Below are 20680 nucleotides of genomic sequence, written 5' to 3'. Positions count from 1 at the left end.
ATTAGAGCTCAGTAATATATACCCAGTCTTGTGTATTCTAAGATGTTTGTTACTAAATTTCTGTTCCTCTACCTTTTTACTCTTCTATATAATCTCGTCCTCTTTCTACTTATCTTATTGCTTTCACATTATTTTCTCTTTCTCGACGTCTTAGGTGTTTTGGGGCTACTGAATTAACCCTCTCTACCCGATTCGTCTCCTGTAAAAATAATAATAATAATAATAATAATAATAATAATAATAATCAAAGATGCGTGGGTGTATGTGCAACTGGATAGTATACCTGACTTGTGGTAGTCTTTAAACACTACTATCACTATAAAAAAGGCCTATATATGTTGTTTGTCAGTCCTCCGATCTATTAGTTGGCGATATATCAACATGAGTGTACGGAAGGCTGGACAAGGATGAGGAGCCGTTCCCCCTTGGAAATCTGCATTTTATATTCCCGTTCACAATTTCGTTTGCACGTTATAAATAGTAGAACCAGTATTATATCAAAGCCTCAGGAGGATACTTGGTGCTGCGATTATTGGGAAACTGTGTGCCATTGCCTTGTGGTTTATCAAGGAAAATAGGGAATTCGATGTATGGATGTGCGGGACCTAAAAGATATTGGCTCTGTCTGCGGCTCTGCGCGAATAAAAATCCTGCGGACACCTCTCCAAGGACGCGAGGAACCGGCCTGGGAGGACACGTGTTTGAGTTACTCCTGCAGAAGGTAGATGACTTTTCTTCTTCTTTTGACCTAAACCGCTGTTTATCGGTTCTTATAGGTTCTCCTCTCTTTTGCTTGCTTATTCACAGGCAGCTTGGTGATGGAGCTGAAGCGATTACAGTCCTTCATCGCGCGCAGGATACTGGAATTAATGGAGTTATCCCGCCTGCTCCATCCTTGCTCACGAGGAGGAGGAGGATAATGAGCATTCCTCGTGCATCAGGGGTACAGGCAGGTGTCAGCGGTCTATTCACTGGTTAGTATTAATTAACAAAAAAAAGACGTTGGATTAGGACAAGGAGGCGGGCAGAGACAGAGTGATGCAGAGAGCTGATATGTACTCTTGATTGGGTTTAAGTGAGATTAATTAATGTTTTGCTGTTTTAATTATGACTGAGAAGGAAGACAGGATGATAACAGTAGCTCTAGAGTCTAAACCATAATCTTGATCTTGATAATAATGCGCAGGGGACCAGTATAGATGCATAACACGCACAATGTCAACCACGTGAGCGAGTTGGTTTTAAAGGATAAATACCAAATTACTTCAGTCTGCTGTTAAAAGGAGTCTTGTTTTCCCCGGCTGAACCCTAACACTTGGATGTCTGACTGAACCATTTTTACCAGCGATGCAATAATTCAACAAACAAATAAATAATAGCTGAATGAAAGCAAATAGACTACACGAATGTACAAGAAAGTAAAGGAGGAAGCTCAATTAAGATGATTAGCTGTTTATTTGTCTGAAATGTCCGATTACTAGAGTTAAAATGACTTATAATTGGTGTGGACGTGTTTATGATTGAGAAGGAAAACAAATTAGTATACAATGGTAAGAAAAAAGTAAACATTTAGAGTATGCAAAATAAAAATAAACCGTGTACAGGGATCATTAATGAAGTTACGGGAATGAAACGATAACTAAAGGAAATAATTAGATAGAGATATATCCCCTTAATTTATCTCTTTCCATCTCATATGGAAGTAAAAAGGGGAGATCCTGTCATTAACTTTCCTTCAGTGGCTTTGATACAGTTCAAGAGACAGATGTTAACTCAATCATTCCTTAGAAAATAGATAGATAAGGAACAGCAAATAGACAGATTGAAGACCGACCTACAAATGTCAGAATACGAGGATATGGTCGAGTAATTGAGTATGGAGATAGATAGATAAAGAAGTAGATAGAATAACCAATACCAGGGCAACCTTGCAGAAACAGTAGCGATCATTAAATTGACTGGGAGAGAGAGAGAGAGAGAGAGAGAGAGAGTCAGTCAACCCTTCATGGCCAAAAGGAAAAAATGAAGACTAGAGCATAGAAGTTCTCGGCCGGTACAGTTTCCAGCCTGCCTGCCAGCCTGCCCACGCCAAATGTCCATCAAGCAGAGCCAATAATCCAGCCCAAAATGGTGGCCTGCCTGACTCCACCACGCAAACTCAAGAGTGGCAATCGGTTATTTTTATTAGGCACTGCATGGCATTACAGAGGGCATGGGCAATGGATCTCGATGTTTAAAGGGGGTTGAAATAATATTCTAGATTAAAATAACTAAATATAGGAGTGGTGTTATAGCAATATGTCAAATGATAACAAGAACAGCCACCACGAGCAGATGATAAATGTAATATGGATTGGGGAGTAAAATGTGAGAAGTTAGCATTTATTAAAACGAATTATTTCACGTATTAATAGAGGGAAAGGGAAAATAGTGTTAGCATCCATTAAAATGACATACACGGAAACAAAAAAATACACACAACCATGAAACTATTTTTTCTTCAACTCTGTAGCCTTAATAGTGACTTTAAACTTCCCTAATGCCTCAAATAATCCCCCAAAACGACAAAAATAGGGAAAAATACTTAGCATTCCCACTACATGACATCCTAGGAACAAAACAAATAACACAAACACAAGAAATTGAACATTTTTATCCTGCACCCAAACTTCAGGACACCCCGGCATGGCCCCAAACTCCCCTAAAACCCCAAATAAATCTTAAAATCCCCGTAAATGACCTAAAACACAGTAGATTAGTACCCCCGGACAAGCCCCCAGCTCTTTGTTGTTCAAAATGGCGTTCACGGACAAGCTCTCCGCTGGCGTCCACTTAAGTTAGCCACCACAGAGCCGCATGACGTGGAAGGTAAGCATTTATTCCCACGTATATCATCCTCAGAGCATATAGAATCGGTTAACGGGATGAAATAACTCTGGGGTCAAGGGGAACTGTGGAAATTCGAGTCGGCGTCTTCTTTCTCGCCCATCAGCCCCCGCCCGCCGCCTCCTGCCTGTCCTATTTACCGTTTTTTCGTGGTTTTGGTGGGCGTATTTACGTGTTGTGTTGTCCACGGGGTGTTGCTGGTGTCTGTGGTGTTGTATGGGTGTTGTGGGTGGGGGTAGGAAGGGTGGAGGTGGGTCTCTCTCTCTCTCTCTCTCTCTCTCTCTCTCTCTCTCTCTCTCTCTCTGGCTTGTCCTCTTGGTAACCTCTCTCTCTCTCTCTCTCTCTCTCTCTCTCTCTCTCTCTCTCTCTCTCTCTCTCTCTCTCTCTCTCTCTCTCTCTCTCTCTCTCTCTCTTGTATGAGGGTGGGGTGTAATTCTCTCTCTCTCTCTCTCTCTCTCTCTCTCTCTCTCTCTCTCTCTCTCTCTCTCTCTCTCTCTCTCATCTATTGCTGTTTTATGATTTCTCAGGTGCATTTCCTTAAATTTTACAGCATTTTGTCAACGATTTGGATGTGATGTTTATGGTTATTCTGTTTATTGTGCTCTTCCCTGTATGAATTTAATGCTGTTTCTGATGTTAAGTTACTATATGCTGTTTGCTGTGTTAGTTTCCCAGTTCCCTTTGTTGGTTTAGATGTTCCTGGAATTATTTTATGTGCTGTTTTTGTATTATTTTACATACTGTGGTCACTCATACTTTCTTATGAAATGAGCAGTGATTAGTCAGCTTTTTTTCCTTTTCTTCTCCCTTGAGCTGCTTCCTTTACTGTAACAAAAAAAAGGTATTATTTTACATGCTGTTCCCAATGTTAGTTTATAATTTATATGATCCTGGAATTAGTTTCCATGATGCTCCCCAAGGTTTTTACATTTTCCCAGCATTATTTCACATGCTGTACCTGGTACAAGGATTATTGTATATATATATATATATATATATATATATATATATATATATATATATATATATATATATATATATATATATATATATATATATATATATATATATATGCTGTTCCTGGCATTAGCCTAGGTTACATGCTGTCCCAGGTGAAACTTTCTCGATCCCAGAATTAGTATACATGATGTACCCTGTACAAGTTAACACATTAGCTACTAATATTACTATTTTACATGTTCCTGGTAGTAATTTACACATTCTTGGTATCATTGTAAATGCTGTTCCTCATATCAGTTTACATGTCCCTGGCATTAGTTCAAATGCTGGTCCTAGTATTAATTTGGAAGGTGTTCCTGGTATTAGTTTACATTTTTGAGGATTTTGAAGCCAGGGGTTGAGATTTAAATAGACCTATCCACCTGAGATGACAAAAATATCAAGTATTTTGCTATTGAAATCACTTCAAATATTTATTTGTTAACTTAGTACCTATTATCTCCATTTTTAAAATTGATATGCACATTAATTGATTTGAAAAATTATTGGAAGGGCTAATAAACTCTGGGAAAGGCTAGTAACTACGAAAAGAGAAAAGTGTCCTCAGAGAATGGTCATCAAGATTGGCAACATGTACACCACTTAGTCCTGTGAGTCAAATCCCATCCATCAGAATGAATTTGGGGCAGTGTACCAACTGGACCAGTTGCCAGAGGCCACCTCTGTGACATTTACCTTACACCCCCAGCCCAGTAGAATGATTACAGATTTGCACCACACGGGAAAGTTAAGATGGACTTGAAATAAAGTAGAAAAGTCAAGTAAAAGTAAAAAAAAATGTGTTTAAACATTTGAAGCATCTTATATTGAGTATTGCTTTTATTATTGAAATACTGAAGTAACCCCCCCCCCCTCCCCCCCTGCACCCACACAATTCCTGCACAGTGGTTTGGTGTGGTGTTAAGCTAATTCTGTTTTTTTTTTGGCAAAACATCTTATGGTTGTTGTATTTTTGTATTTCTTATTGGTTTTCTTGGATATTTTTCATGATTGGGCAGTCATGGTTTTCCGGACACAATGTTTCCAAAAACCCATGAGCCAGATAGTCATGGATTTTCATAATTTTTTTAAAGATATACAAATAGTTCTTCAGTTCTATAAGTAAAACAGCAGTCTTGGTGTGTTTTTAAGGGGGGCAGCAGATATTCGCTGTAATTTAACATCACTAGGGCCTCTGTTATGTACTCCCATGAAGATTAACCTGATAGCTGTGGGGATCATGTTTTTAAAGGCTCCTCTAAGTGAGAAAAATGAGAAAAAATCATCACTCACACAAACCATTTCATAATATATAGCAACACCGTTGTGATCAGTTTATGCATCATCTATTTTGGGGGGTTTATATTACCTATGGCAACTATCAGGTTAAGGGACGGTTGTATTTTAACGCAGATTGGCAAACAGCATCCATGACTATCTTTATATTTATTACAGCCATAAATACAGAGGGGAAAGATACTATTAATGCACATTTTTATCTGATGCGCTGTGGTCAACAGAATAAGATTACACTATAGCCTACTTACTACAAAGCATTCAGTTTACATTCACACTCATCTGAGTCATTTGAGTAGATTCTAAATTTCAAAGAAAGAGTTGATAATTACATGTTGGTTTTGCGTTGAGTGCAAATGGTCCCAATCTGTGTCAAAATATGTGAAAAGTTATAGATATATGAAGTAGCCTGCATCTTAACATGCTTGTGTTGCTGACTCAAGCAAATGATGTTAACAAATAGAGATTTAGCTGCACATTACTTTATAATCTTGGTGCTCATCATCATTTTCAATGGATATAACATAGATTGAAGGTTGAAACTTGGTAGTAGATAAGTTTTGATTCATATTATATGTTAATTATTTCAAATACAATGTTAAGGGAAGGATCCGCCACCCTATCTTAAGTAATTAGTTGAAAAATATTGAAAATAAGTTCAACGCTCTGGCATGACCACCTAAGCATAAGCTATCAAATGGCAGACTTATTTTTTCCTCAAATTTAAATGTCCCACCGAGCCTGAGTTTAAAAGCCCAACACATGGATGTGACAAGCCAGTCTTAGTGCTGGTGACAGGAATTGTTTGGTTACATTATTTTCGATAAATAGGATCATATAATCACGTACCACTGTATTCTCGTGCATCTGGCAACCTTCCTGCCCCCCCCCCCCCCCCCAGATAAGTTGCTGCCTGAGGGAAGATTGCATTGTTTACTCCACAAATCTTCCTTTCTGAGCACTCTCTTAGGCATTAGAACAGTTACTGTTGCCCTGAATCCAACATGCCAAGGTGTAAACATCAGGTTGAGAAGAACCGCTGGATGGGTATAATCCAGGCGACTTGTGAAGATCAAACCTGGCAATGATGAGTTCCTTGGCGCATCACGATACCCTCGCCCTTTGAAAGGGGGGACCAGGAGCCAGATCATAAGATAACTGCATTGATGTGTGATTAATGAACCCTAAGGAATCATATGACAATGGGTCTGCAACATTATAAATCTATTTGATTGCGCTATGACACATAAATGGGAAAAAATCTTTAATCGCCATTTTCTCAAAATCGTGGATAATAACATATAAAATTAATCTCCTCCTTTAGTTTTTGCATGACTGCCATAAAAATTTGTGGTAAGAAACTAGAAAGGTTGTAGAATAAAGTTAGAAAAAATGACCAAAATCTTTATTTTTATAATAATAGTACCATGAAAATAAGTCTGGACTGCAAGTTTTTTCAAAAATTGTTTTTTGCGACTAAATGAAATATAATTTAACTTTTTTTTTGTATGGTAACTTTGTTAGGAAGGTTATAAAGTATTTTGTGTGTAAAGGACAAGAGGAATGATGCACAAATGACGGAGGAGATCGATTTCAAAATTTTTGAAAAAAACAAAAAAAAAACAAAAAAAAAATAAATAAATTGCATGATTCATTTGATTTTTTTTTGTATGATGATCAGGGTATCATACTTCATTAGATACATTGAAATCAAGACCCTAGGACTATTTATAAAAATACAGGCTGATTCTTGCCTTAAGCCTGCTCCCTTGTGCTGTTAAATAATAACTAGCGATATATTTTATTTATTCAATAATTTAATTTCTTTGCTTCTCCTTTCAGGTGTGGCTGAGTTTATATCACAACCCCCATGAGAGTGGCAGCCATGGACAGTCAGTGGTTGCTGTGAGTGGTTGGCACCAGCACGATGGCTGACTCACTGCCAGACAGCAGGGGCGGGGGGGAGGCAGGGGTGGCGGGGGCCAGGACGAACGGGCCGCCAGGAGGAGAAGAAGCGCAGCAGCAGCAGAAGAAGGAAGAGGCTACACTAAACCCAGGTGCTGATGCTGCTCCTTCCTCAGGCCAGCAGAATGAGTGTGGAGGCACCAATCAACACCCAGCAGGAGCAGGAGGTGTGGTACCTGCTGGTGGGGAAGGAGGGGACACAGATGGGCAGCAGAACGAGTGTGGAGGTGCCAGTGAGTGCCCGTCAGGTGCAGGGAGTGTGGTGCAGACCGTGAAGGAAAGAATGGACATGGGGAGTCTGGTAGTGGTTCAAAACAACAGTGAAAATACTAATAACAGTGAGCCCTCCATGACACAAGGCGAGCTGAGTCAGGGCTCTGATGAAACAAGGCCGGCACTCACCAACATGGCACCAGCTGGGAGGGGAACCGAGGACACAGGTGACCCAGTGGCAGAACAGAACAACAGTGAGGGTGCCGGTAGTGAATCCAGCAAGGCACACGGTGAACTTAGCCAGGGCACCGATGAATCAAAGTTAGAGAAGGTGAGTGTGTCTCAAGCCAAAGACCCGCCAGACAGGAACACTCCTGCCACACAAGAAGCTGTCATTGCAGGGGCAGGGGCACCTCCAGCCTCAGTAGCAGCTGTGACTGTTAGTACAAACCCACCTGAGTCTCTGCCACCACTACCAGACAACACCAGTAATCTGGCAGGCCCAGAGCAGCTAGCATCAGGGCCGCCAGCACCACCACCAAGCACTGAGGGTTCTGCCATGCCCAGTTTCAGTGTGGATCCCCTCAGCAGTGTATCAAGTGATGGTGCTCTGCAGGCAGCAGCAAAGGAACAGGCATCCCCCAAGGCCAGCTCACCTCTGCCAGCTCCTGAGGCTGCTGGGGCTGAAGGGAGTTCATCTGAGTCATCCCAGTTATCCTCTGTGCCCATGGAGAGTGACTCATGTTCTGAAGTGGCAGTGGGTGTTCTCAGGAGCATTGTCCCCGAGGAGGCTGGAGGCACCATGGCAGCAGTGTCAGTGAGCCAGCATGAGGACGGAGCAGCGTCTGGGACACAGCTGCCAGTCAATGAGTGCCTGAGCAGAGTAAGTAAGAGCCAAACAGACGCTACTGGTGGCAGTGCCTGTGCAGTGACTGACGCCGAGAAAAACAGAACCCAGAGTGAGGCAGCGGCCATGCAGGAGAACATGGCTGGTCAGAGTGGTGAGCCGATGGAAGTGAGTGAAAACTGGGATGACAGGAACTTTACCTGTGAGGCAGACACAGAGACACTGCCATTGATTGTGGCCACACATTCTCTGTCCCACAAAGAGAGCACTGAGAAGGCACCCAGCAAAGCAGTGGAGTCCACAGCGGCAGCAGAAGTGAATGGTGGTGCAAAGAAAGCGGTGCCGTTGCTGGTCACCGAACCCCTCAGACCCGTGACCATCGGGAGCAGCCTGCAGCCTCTGGAGGAGCTGCAGGAGGCCACGGCGGAGGAGGAGGCGCCGTCCTTCACGGCCGACCTCGCCATTATGGACAGCAGCGCGGATGAGGCGGACAGCATTGGAGGCCTGGTGATCAATAACGTGATTGGCGCTGCCGATGGTGTGGTGGACTTCCAGCCGGACGAAGTGGAGGCAGAGAAGGAGCTGATGGACATAAGCTCCTCGGCCCCGCAGATCACCGACACCACGGAGGATGACGGGCCGAGTGCCAAGCGCCGACGGCTGGAAAACGGAACAAGCGAGGGTGAGGACAGGACCGAGGAACCCAGAACCGTCATCCTGAAGCTCATTCCAGTGAAAAATGGCCACGGTGTCTGGGACTCTCGGAAGCTGCTGGAGGTTCTGTCGGCCAAGGGAACCATCATGCTGCAGGTCCATGCCTCCAAGGAGAACCTGGAGCTGTGTGAGGCGGACAAGACCGAGGCCGAGAAAACAGTGGACTTCAGTGCCATCATGACCGCCATAAAGGATGAAGACCATGACCCTGTATTGTCCTGCAGCAGCGGCGGCGGTGAGGCCGAGAGTGACGACCCCCTGGCCATCGGCACCTCCTCGGAGACCAACACTCAACCCTCGTTTGCCCGCTCCTTCCCACCCCCCCAAGGCCGGTCCACTGCCCTCCAGCCTGCCATTCCCCCCAGACCCACCTTCAAGCACCTGCAGATCCCACAGGTGAGGGACTAAGGGTCTACACACAATAAAGGGCAGGTGTGGTCTGATGGTGCCATATATGATTGACTGATATACATATAGGTTGGAGTGGATGGTTGGTTGTGTCCATGCATGTCTGATAAATGAGGTGTCTGGAGGGTAAAGGGCATAAGGGACAAAGCCATTTTTTTTAGTTTGCCCTGGGAAAGGTAGACTACACATCCCAGGAAGAACAAGAAACAAGATGGAGGGGAAAGCAGCCTTGTATTTGGTGCACTGAGGGTTGCTTTTCCCTTGCAGCTTGTATCTTGTTCTTCCTGGGAAAAAGCTGGCTCTGTCCCTCACGCCCTTCTCCAAATCCCTCAACTGTAAATTAGATATGTTGACACCATTTTTATCTTATTATTACCTGTCTTCAAGGAGAGAAAGTGGATGATAATGAAATGGTATGGTCTGTCTGTGTGAGTGTCATTTTCTTTGTCACCAGGATATGTAAAAATCAGACTATTATTGTCACCACTCCCATCATGGTGTGCCCTTACTCATGGTTCCTCTCCTCCTCCAGCACTACTACATGAGGAATGAGGTACTTGGCCTGCCTCCGCCGCTGGAGTTCGAGGAGCCGCAAGGATCAGCGGATATGTCAGGTATGTACTTGGATCCCCTTATTTGTTTTCTTCATCCCAGGTGTAGGCAGGCAGTGTCCCTGTCCCCCATTGGTGTATATGTCAGCCACCTAGACAGTGGTTTTGTTTATTGTTTTCAAGGGTGAGTCTGCCTACACCATAATGTAGTATATTTCGTTCATTCCTTAGTTTATTGTATTAATTAAGATATCTAGTCATTCATTTAGCGTGTTTAACACTGACGCATTCATGCTTCCATATTTTCCACATACCAAAGGTGACTGGAACTGGCTCCATCAACATTCAGTTTAGATTACTGCACAGTAGACTCATTCATAAACAAATACACACTCACTCTCCTGCACAACACCCTAACGAGGCAGGCCAGCCTGTGTCAGGTGGCTTGTGAGGGTATCCAGCCTTTGTGTCTAAGCAAACAGCACCCTAATAGTAACAAGTACACTTGATTCACTTCCCTCCTTGCACTCCTCCCCCCTTCCCCATCAGCCAGTCCATTATATATGCATGTGATGCAGAATGAATCAGAATTATATTATGCATAGTATTACATGAATAGTATGCATTTGTAAGGTAGTCCCACACTGCCAGATGGTACAGTGTGTGTAGTTCCAAATGGCTTGAAATGCTGCACACACACAGCCGGTGTCCGTGCAGCTGGAGCAAAAGTGGTCCTGGGGTCATATTTGTGGGTTAAATAAGAGTGAATGTGGAATCATGAATGTGTCATAAAGTTGATTAATCTGGCATTTGACGGCTTGAAGTTCTCTTGTGTACGGTCCTGTGCTTGCTGTCTTGTGTTGACCTTTTCATGCTGATGGCAACAACTTGCCACAGGGAAGCAGAGGCCTGTCCAGACAGCCTCATGATCTTGCTGGTGCTGCTCCTAGGTGCAGGGGATGTAGACTGCAAGGCAGGAATGTCCACTAGTCTGAGCTGTGACATGTCAGACACATACCTTGAGTGCTCTTTGTGATTGATGTGATGAAGCAAGGACAGCAGGCCTGAAGATGCTTCCTCCTTGTAAAGTATTGAATAAACAGGAGGCCTTAAAATGCTTCCTCTTTGTAAATAATTGAACAAAGAGGAGGCCTGGAAATGTCCCTTCTTGTAAGTAATTTTTTTCTAAGAAAAATTGAAATGCCAAACATTCTAATATTTTCCTTACCTGCCTTCCCACCTTTTGCAAGGCAATTGATGCTTCTTTACTACAGCATGTTTCTCTCAGGTACCAAAAATTGATATAAAACTTTGATTTGCCACATTATCGATTCCACTCACTGTCTTTGGAAGCAGTCTTGCATTATACCAACGTTCTACTGGACTGTTTAGTAGACAGACCCAGTGACTTGACAAAGGTAAGTCTTGTTTTGCCAGGTTCAAACACAGTGACGGGTGACAGACAGCTTTCTGTGCGCCACACCAGATACAAAAAATTAATCTGGGGTAAAATATTAAGCTGAGGTATGAAAACTTAAGCTGGGTTATGGAAAATTTAGCTGAAATATGAAAAATTAATCTTGCCTGCTCGGAAATTGAGTCTCTTTGGAAACCGGTGTATTTTTTGTTTGGAAAGTATGTTTGGAAAAGGAGATGAGTCATATGATAACTGAGGTTACATTGTGGTCATGTTCAAGTTTGATTATCATATTTTATTTTAACTCATTTATTTATTAATTTTCATTTAGTAGGCTTTTTTCATCATCATCATCTCATTGACGCCTGCTCCGAGGAGCTCCCACCAGCGGATGGCCACGGCAGAAGAGTTTCCATCTCTCTCTATTCAGGCACTCCCTCCTTGCCTGCTCAAAGTTTCTCAAATATCTATCCCCCCTCTCCCTAACGAACTCCTGCACCCTATCTTTCCATTTCACTGGAGGTTGTCCTCTAACATTCCCTCCCTCTATCTCACTCCCATACACCCTCCTGGTCATCTTACTCTCCTCCATTTGCTCCATGTCGCCAAACCACTTTAAAGTCTATTGCTTCACTTCTTCCACCACTCCACACTTCTTCCCTTCACCCCTGTGACACATTCCAAAATGCTCGTACACACTTTCATTACTCATTCCATCCATTCTACTCACACCACATGCACTCCTCAAATAACTCATTTCCACTGCCTGCATTCTAGACCTCTTACTTTCATTCCAGGTCCATGTTTCGCTTGCATATGTGAGGGTACTATTACTGTATTTCTCAAATCCCTCTTTACCTCCATGCTCACGCTTCTGCCATTCATGATATGTCCCAAAGACCCTACCACCCTTCTTCCTTGCAATGCCCTTTCTCTTGTCTTTCCTTCTGTATCACCATGCTTACACATAACTGATCCAAGGTATTTAAACTCATTAACCTCCTCCATTCCTTCACCATTCAAAATTATTTGGCATTCTTTTTCACATTCAGTTCCCGCTCTATATGGGCATACAAAATCCACAACCTCACTTCTACTCCGCTCACAAACCATCACCTTACTTTTGTTGACATTTACTTTCAGCTTTCTCCTTTTGCATACACTATCAAAAACAATGACCAAATTTTGTAAGTCACTCATTTTCTGCAATGAGCACTGTGTCATCAGCAAATAAGATTGAATTCAGCACCCACTTCCTTCCCTCAGCGTACATTTTTACTCCAATTTCCCCAACTTTGCCCTTCATTTCTCTCATAACACCATCCAGCTTTTTTTTTTCTCTTTTTTTTTTCCTTGAGCTGCCTCTTACTGTAAAGAAAACAACTTAATTTTCCACAGGAGTTTTATCTCTGATATTGGTACTAATTACAGTGGTGTGCGTAACAACTATACTGTAAAAAATTATATCAGTCCCTAGTGTGTATTCCTGGTTGTGTGAATATGGTCTGCCTTCAAACACCTCCCTTGCTCTCCATTCCCCCACTGCCGGTGTGGGGGTGGCTGTGGGGATTTATTTCCCCTTCAACAACTGTTGCTGAAGGGGATAAAACTTGGTTGAATCAACTTTTACCATTCTGTTTTTCAAAATTTATTTGGGAGATGATTCTCTGCATGTGAAGAAATGAAGGACATTCTTTTTGATCCCTCAGGAAATGTTCTGCCAAGGTTTATTAAGTGAAGCTGGCAACACACGGATATACTTTGCTTTGTGAATTTTAACGTATTTACAGTTTGTGGAACTGGGTGCTTCACTGTGACAAGGAAATACATTGCTCTGTGGGAGGCTCAGGAGCATATTGTAAACCTTTTTCTAAGGGACTGTTATCACCATCATCATCATCAAGTATGACATACATACGCAAAGGAGTGCGGTGATCCAGGGGGGCTAGTATCATGCAAAGTGAAGGGCCGAGGCTGGGCATAGAATCCCAGTCATGTCAGGAAGGATGCCTGGTCTTAAACCCTGAGTCACACTCAAAACAGTGACCCCATGTGAAGATGGGTTAATGTTATCAAGAGGAATAAGAAGAAAGATTTAGTTTGTTGGGAGAGCATTGATGAGGCTCCTTGCTGAACCCCTCAAGGCCAGGCATGCCGGACACTTGCCTGGCACACTGTCCAGTCATTTTTGCACAAACTGACATGTTTCCACTTCAAATTAAATGAAAGTTAGTGAAGCAGTAGAAATATGAAGTGTTATTGTATACTTGAGTCCTTCATCTGCGTTTTGCAGAAACAACTTGGTTCCTTGATGTCTTGGTTTGATAGCAGTGAGGTGATGAAATAAACTATTTTTATCCCTGCCACCACCCTGTGTTGAAGGGAACGCATGTGTCCAAGACTTTGGCTCTTCACACCAGTCATATACACTTCTCTATACTGATGATTTAATGTTATTTCTAGTAGTGTTAATTATTTCAACTCCTGCATTTTGTTGGGCAAGGGTAGCACTTTGATGCAAACATCCAGACGAGGCAAACTACATACCCCCATATAAACGCCACACGTGTGGTGGAGTCTTCTGCTGTGTGTGTGTGTGTGTGTGTGTGTGTGTGTGTTTTGATGCTTGAAAATGTTTTTTGTTTGTGAAACAGGAGGTAATGGAATGCATTATTCAGATATTAATTATGTTACTTAACCACCTTTTTTTTTTAGGTATTCATAAGTCATGCCAAGAATAAGTATATGTCCTGTTTACCATTTAACTTGTTTTGGTACACTCAGTGCCCTACGAAAGTAATGTCCACATTTTATTGAATGATTACAACCCAGAACTCCAAGGAAAATGATAACTGATCCATTTTTCTGTCAGTAGTTTTCCATGTGGAAGTTGTAGCAGTACCTATTTTCTAAGGAAGAATTCCCTGCATTATCCTCAGTAACACAAAACTGGCTTTTTATATGATGCAAATCAGTGTAAAATCTGCAAGTTGTTCAATGAATCAAAACATTGGAAATCTTGAATCATGTTATGGTGGGAAGCTTGAGTGAGCAGAGTTTTCACATGAACACTGAGTAGAATAGTGGTATGCAGAAAAATACCAGTTCTCATGGATTTTTTTTGCCAGAATGGAAAACATCTTGAAGAAAGGAAGCTTTGATCTTTTGTTAAAACCTTGCTATTGCCGTTTCAAGTGTGGTCAGCCAAGCTGTCTTGCCACAGTTGATGTCGTCTACAGATGTAGGCGGCAAGGCACCTCCCCAATGCTACATATTTGATCTTCAGTTGAAGAGGAACACTTGATGAGCAGTTGGTAATACTTGACTTGTTTCTTCAGGGAAGGAATACTACGCTGGGCTCCTGCTACAGAAGAGGGCTGCCCCCCCCTCCCTTTACCCCGGCCTGCCCCCAGCCCTGCCACTACCACCACCCAGGGGGCGCAAGAGGGGTCGTCCTCCCCTGACCAATCGAAGGGGATATCCTCCCTACACTCCACCAAGAACCGGCGGCCTCTGTAAGATCCGGCCGCTAGGGGGAGGGCGACACCCCGAGCCCATCAAGTACAGGCCCCCCACCCCTCCCCACCTGCTACTGAACTCCCTGCTCAGACTTACCAAGTCTGTCAATATTTTTAACAAAAATGACTGCAAGAAGCCACCCAAGCAGAGTGGAGATGCATCCAAGTGGGATGGACCATCCCCGGGTGAGGCCAAGAAAGGGGCGGGCAGTGCGGGGCGGCAGAGTGACAACAAGGTGGTGGCGGGGCCAGAGAAGGGCTCGGCCTCAAGCTCGGGAGGCTCGTGCTCACAGGCAGCGGCCAGATGTGAGAATGGTAAAGTGAACCAAAAGACCGAGTCGGCACACAAGCGACTCTTGATTAAGCTGCCGTGTGATTTTTGCCCCATGGTGTTTAGGAAAAGAGCGTCGCTTCAGGCCCACATCAAACATAAACACAGGGGCATGCAGGAGTGCCCTATATGTAAGGAGAAAATTAAAGTGAAGAACAAGTATGGCATGAGGTTCCATATACTGAAAAACCATAAAGATCAACCTCATTTTCATTGTAAGAAGTGTGGCGAGTCATTTAAGTTGCAACACCACTTGACAAACCACGAAAGATTAAAACACGAACAAGAGGAGAGTGACGAGGAGGGGGCCGAGAAGTGTAGTGTGATAGATGTGGAAAACGGTGCGTGGGAAGCCAGCGATAAAAACTGTGAGATGAAACGAAAAGCCGATAAAGAGAAGGAGGAAAGTGAGAAAAAGGAAAGGGAAAAGAAGGAAAAGGAGGAACGGGAGAGAAAAGAGGAGGAGGATAGAAAAAGGAAGGAAAAGCTAGAAAAAGAGCTCAAGGAAAGAATCGAAAGAGAAAAGAAAGAAAAAGAGTTACGTGAAAAGAGAGTGAAGGAGGAAGAGGCAAAAAGGAGAAAAGCCGAGAGGGATAGAATGAAAACTGAGGTGAAAAAGACGAAGAAAGAACAGGAGGAGAACAGCAAACAACAGGAAAAGGGTGCTCAGGCAACAGCAGGGAAGGGCAAAGGAAAGATCACAGGAACCATTGCAACAGTGAACAAGGGGGTGGGAGGGGGAGGGGGAGGGGTCTTAAAGGGAAACAGTGGTAAGGTCGTGTCTCGTGGTAAAGTAATGAACGTTAAGCCTCCAGGTAAGTCCAAGGAATCGCCTCCGAGCCCCTCCAGAAAGCCTAAAGGGAGGGTCACGCGCAGCAAACCAAAGTCCCGGATTGAGAGCGGAAACGACACGCAGACGGACTCGGACTCGGACAAAGATGGTGGTGGCGACTCAGGGGATAGTGACGATGATGATGCCTCCTCTACATCTTCCTCCTCCTCCTCCTCCTCCTCTTCTTCCTCTTCTTCCTCCTCTTCCTCCTCCACGTCTGCATCAGAGGTACTAAGGGAGAAGTTTGCCTGTGATCTCTGCAAGTCAAGCTTCAAGACCTCACTTCTGCTTGGACGCCACCGTAAACAAGCTCACCGGAGGCCCACAAGGTCGAAAGGTCCCGCCAAAACACAGAAACAGAGCCGCAAGGAAGAGGAGCAGGAGGCCACGGCGGAGGAGGAAGAAGAGGAGGAGGAGGAGGAGGAGGAGGAGGAGGAAAAAGATTCTGAGGGGTCTGAGGAGTCATCAGATTACGATGAGGAGGAAGAGCTCAGGAAGGAGAGGGAACGCAAGGAAAAGGAGAGGAAGGAGAAGGAGAAGTCTTTAACCTGCCGTGTCTGTAACAAGGTCTGCCGGAGTGAGTACCAGCTGAGGCTACACGTGCCGGTCCACACACTGGTTAGGAAGGCACAGGGGGCGAAGAAAGCGGCTCAGAGCAAGGCAAACGCTAACAAAACGACCGACGCTGCAGAGAAGAAACCCCAACCCACGCCAGAGAAAGGAGGTCGGGAGCCTGTTAGAGTCCTCAGAAGCACTGCCAATGTACCTTGTAAGAAACCTGAGGGGAAGAAGGGTGCAGCGTCGGGCAAGCAGTCCACTGGTAAGAAGGACGGTAGCGAGGAAGGCGACAAGGAGAAGCGTGTCCCGTCCCACAAGGAAAAGTGGGAATCGCAAAAGGAGAAGGCGGAGAAAAACGAGCGTCCATCCTTCCTCCTCAAAGTCGGGTCCCTGTTCCGCTGCACAAAATGCAACATAACCTTCAACAGGGAGAAGTCCATGACCTACCACCTCAAGAAGATACACGAAACCCTCTACCCCTTCAGAGCCTGCGAGCACTGCGGCAAGATATTCCGGAGCTGTGGGCCGTACAACCGACACGTCATCATACACAAGGTTCACCACTGCCCGGAACCGAACTGCAAGGCCAAGTACCGTAAGATGCTGCGTCTCAAACAGCACCAGAAGAGCGCCCACCCCAGCAAGCCATACCGCTGCCAGAAGTGCGTCCACATTTTTGCCAAGAAGACCGATCTGGAGACCCATCGAGAGGCGGAACATCCCAGGGTGCCCACGGATGATGACGATGACGATGAGGATGAAGATGAGGAGGAGGGGGAAGAGGAGGAGGAAGAGGAGGAGGAAGAGGAGGGAGAGGGAGGCGAAGAGGAAGAGGAGGAAGGAGAGGAAGAGGAGGAGGAGGAGGAAGAGGGCGGTGAGGAGGAGGAGGAGGAGGAGGAGCAGGAAGATAAACAGGAAAAGAAGAAAGAGAAAGAGGATGAGAAGAAGGCGATTAAAGAGGAGACGGACGGTAAATCGGACATGGAAGTTTCCCCGACCAAGAGAAAAGCCAGATGCATGCCGATATCTTACAAGGAGCCGGAGGACGAGGACGACTACCTCCCACACCGACGGAAGGACTGGCACAGAAAGACAGGCGGCGTGGAGAAGCGAAGCACCTCGCCGATAAAGACCGACCTCAACACAAGCACATGCCAGAACGCAGGTGCTGTCGATGCTGTAAAAAAAATCAAGCTGGACTGTCCCGTGGAGAAACCGAACCACCAGAAGCCAAGCAGAGTGAACGAGAAGATAGCGAAGTGTGTGAAGAGTGAGAGCAGCGATTCATTCATTCTCCCGGACAGCACCTCGGTTGATGGCAGCTTCTCCTCCACCGAGACGCCCATCAAGAACACAAAGACGGTGAAGAAGAACCTGCACAAGCCATCTCCACCCACCCCAAAGAAGAACAAAGTAAACCTAAGCTGGACAGCAGCACTCAAGGCCCAGATACAGGCCGCTGCAAAGTCAAGCTCAAAAAACTCCACAAAAAAGAAGAGTAAGAATACGAGTAACTCCCCTAAGTGTAAGGCCAAACCCAGTCACGGCCCGGTGGTGCTGAACAGCCCGGTGAGTGGCTCGGAGATTTCTCAGGGGCAGGAACCCCTCTCGTACCCCAGTTACCTGGTGGCCGAGGACTCTATGTTTAGCCTAGATGACAGTTCCCAGATGGACATTATCGGGGACTATTACGGGGCACAGTACCCTCCCAGTGAAGAAATTAGTGATTTTGTACCTGAGGATGATGATAATGGACCTGCTAAGATTATAGGTTTTGATTCATTTTAATTGAGATTTGCCTAGCTTCTTTATATCAATTGATACCTCATACATAAGTAAAACAAATTTGTATAGTGCAATACCAGTTGTAAATACTCTTTCCAGGAAGGTGAAATATGTGTGTGTGTGTGTGTGTGTGTGTGTGTGTGTGTGTGTGTGCTGTATGACGAGTACTTATCCTCAAAGGTGAAGATGAATGTACATTAAGCAGTGTCTATATTTTTTTTAGGTAAAATGTCAGTGTCGGAAAAGTACTTCTAAGGTTTGTAATGAGGACAAGTTTGAATATTTTAATAAAAAAATATTATTATTTTATTTAGATTATTTTATATTCAAGCCATTTTTCGTTGTGTAAAACCTAAATGCCATGCTGTTTAGAGTCTAGAGAACACTCTGTATTTGTTTTGTCAACCTGTGATCTGTGCGCTGGGAAGTGGCCGCCAAGTGCCCAGCTGCTGCCTGCCTGGACGAGGATGGCTGTGTGGTGTTCACTGTGAGGGGCGGGGAGTCCAGGTGACTTGTTTGGCCACAGCTTGAATCATGCATTTTAGGGAGAATGTGAAGCAAAAATTGCAAATTACTTGTTATTTTACACACTTTTCTTACATTACATGAACACAAGCTCTTGACTTACCTTATATTCCTGTGGAAGAGAGTAATGTTTAAATTGTGCAAAATTCACTCGTGTTTTCTTCAAGAACGCAACCCTCTAGTGAGCCGAGAGCTGCTTGTATTTTAACGTTAGCATTTTGTGGACTTGTGTTTTGCAAGGTAAAGCAGAGGTGATAACAGTTGCTGACGTTTGTTGTGCCTGCAGGCCTGGACACCCACAGCGTGGCCTTCCCTGGACCCCAGGCCACTGCTCCCTCACTCTTGCCCCTCACACCAGGAGTGGCATCAGAAATGTCAAGAAGAGCCCAGGTATGTGGTGAGTGTGGTAAGGAGTTCTTCAACCCACTCAGCTACAACATGCATGTCAGGACTCACCAGCCTTGGATAGAATGTGACAAGTGTCCCTTCAGAACTAAGCTAGCGCAGAAATTAAAATGGCACGAACTAATCCACAGAAGAAACCCAGGCTTCAAATGTTTCACATGCAAAAAGTCTTTTACTAGAATAGAAGGCCTGCTGGTCCACCAGAAGAAGCTGCATCACATTCACCAGTGCAAGTATTGTGGAACCGTTTGGAGGGAAAATGAAAGCCTGAGGATTCACTTGCAGGAGGTTTACAGTAAAGACGGAAGCTTGCCAAGCTGCTGGGTAAAGAACCACGGAGAGACAATCCCTGATGTCCCTCAAACCACAGAGACAGATGAGAGTCAGCCCGCCAGTACACTTCATCAGACAGCTGGCAGAGGCACACGGGAAGTGCAAATGGCCCAGCACGTAGATGTGCCAGACTTTTCTAAGGTCTTGGTGAAAGAGGAAAAAGAGTCCTTTGAAAACAGTGAGCCATCTCCAGCTGGGCCTGCCCTCCCTGATGCACTGGGGACAGGGGAGTCAGCACAGCAGTGTGTCCAGGTGGCCAACACCCTCAGTACACCACTAACAACACTGTCATCCTCTTCAGCTTTTCCTGCTGGCAATGCCTTCTTAACATACAACCCTGTGTCCCAGTCTCTTCAGTTGATAAGCCCACACTTCATCCTGCAGCAGCAGCAGCCCAGACATGAAAAAGGAAAAGGAAATCTGGCCACACCTCCCTTGCTCCCACAGTGTGTTCCAAGTGTGCAAGCATTGGCCTCTTCACCTACCATAGCAACATTCAAACCTATTGTGTCATCAGCGCCTAACCTCACCCCAGCGCCTCAAGACGCCCAGGTACCTGACGTCACCCCAAGCACTTCCATTGAAAGCGACAGCCAGGCAGGGGCAGAAAGCGTCACTCTCATCCAACAGAGAGACAAAGATGGGAAGAATATTGGTACACTGTTCCGTTGTAAACTCTGTCCTCATGTCTTCTTGACTGCTGGTGATTTTGAGGAACATTTTCACAGTGCACATCCTGAAGAACCTTTTCTCCAGTTTCCCATTTCCTGGCTAAAGAAAAGGCAGAATATCCAGCAACCCAAAGTGAATATGTTTAAGCCAAAGGCACCCAGGACAAAGCTCAGGTTGCCCTGCGATGCCTGTACAGAAGTCTTCACCACCTACAGGGGTCTAGCAAAGCATAAGAAATTGAAGCATAAGAAGGCATACACGTGCCCTGTATGCAGCATTGTCATGAGGTCCAACTACAGATTGATGCGTCACCAGAAGATGATGCATAAGGACAAGCTTCGCTGTCGATATTTCTGTGGGATGCTGTGCGACACTTACGAGGATTTACTCAGTCACTACAAAATAGTCCACAAGAAGAACCCAAC

The 20680-nt window shown here is 44.7% G+C and overlaps 1 protein-coding gene across 7 annotated transcripts in view; it reads left to right on the top strand.

The window, feature by feature from the left end:
- Positions 1 to 828: 828 nt before the first annotated feature.
- The window catches only part of LOC127002995 (daf-12-interacting protein 1-like), a 46665-nt gene continuing 26813 nt past the window's right edge, over positions 829 to 20680 (top strand). For 3 of the 7 annotated variants that reach the window (XM_050869341.1, XM_050869346.1, XM_050869344.1), the window contains exons 1-3: positions 2772 to 2868; positions 7024 to 9316; positions 9861 to 9942. In XM_050869341.1, the coding sequence (XP_050725298.1) occupies positions 7109 to 9316; positions 9861 to 9942 (2290 nt within the window). In that variant the 5' untranslated portion in view covers positions 2772 to 2868; positions 7024 to 7108. Of the gene's footprint in view, positions 975 to 2771; positions 2869 to 7023; positions 9317 to 9860; positions 9943 to 14634; positions 18324 to 19131; positions 19836 to 20680 lie in introns of those variants that run through there. The other 4 variants (XM_050869347.1, XM_050869345.1, XM_050869343.1 and 1 more) reach the window with 3 other exon arrangements.

Source organism: Eriocheir sinensis, chromosome 24 (genome assembly GCF_024679095.1).
Source record: "Eriocheir sinensis breed Jianghai 21 chromosome 24, ASM2467909v1, whole genome shotgun sequence".
NCBI lineage: Eukaryota > Metazoa > Arthropoda > Malacostraca > Decapoda > Varunidae > Eriocheir > Eriocheir sinensis.
Note: the sequence above shows the minus strand (reverse complement) of the source record. Positions and strands in the feature narration are given on the sequence as shown.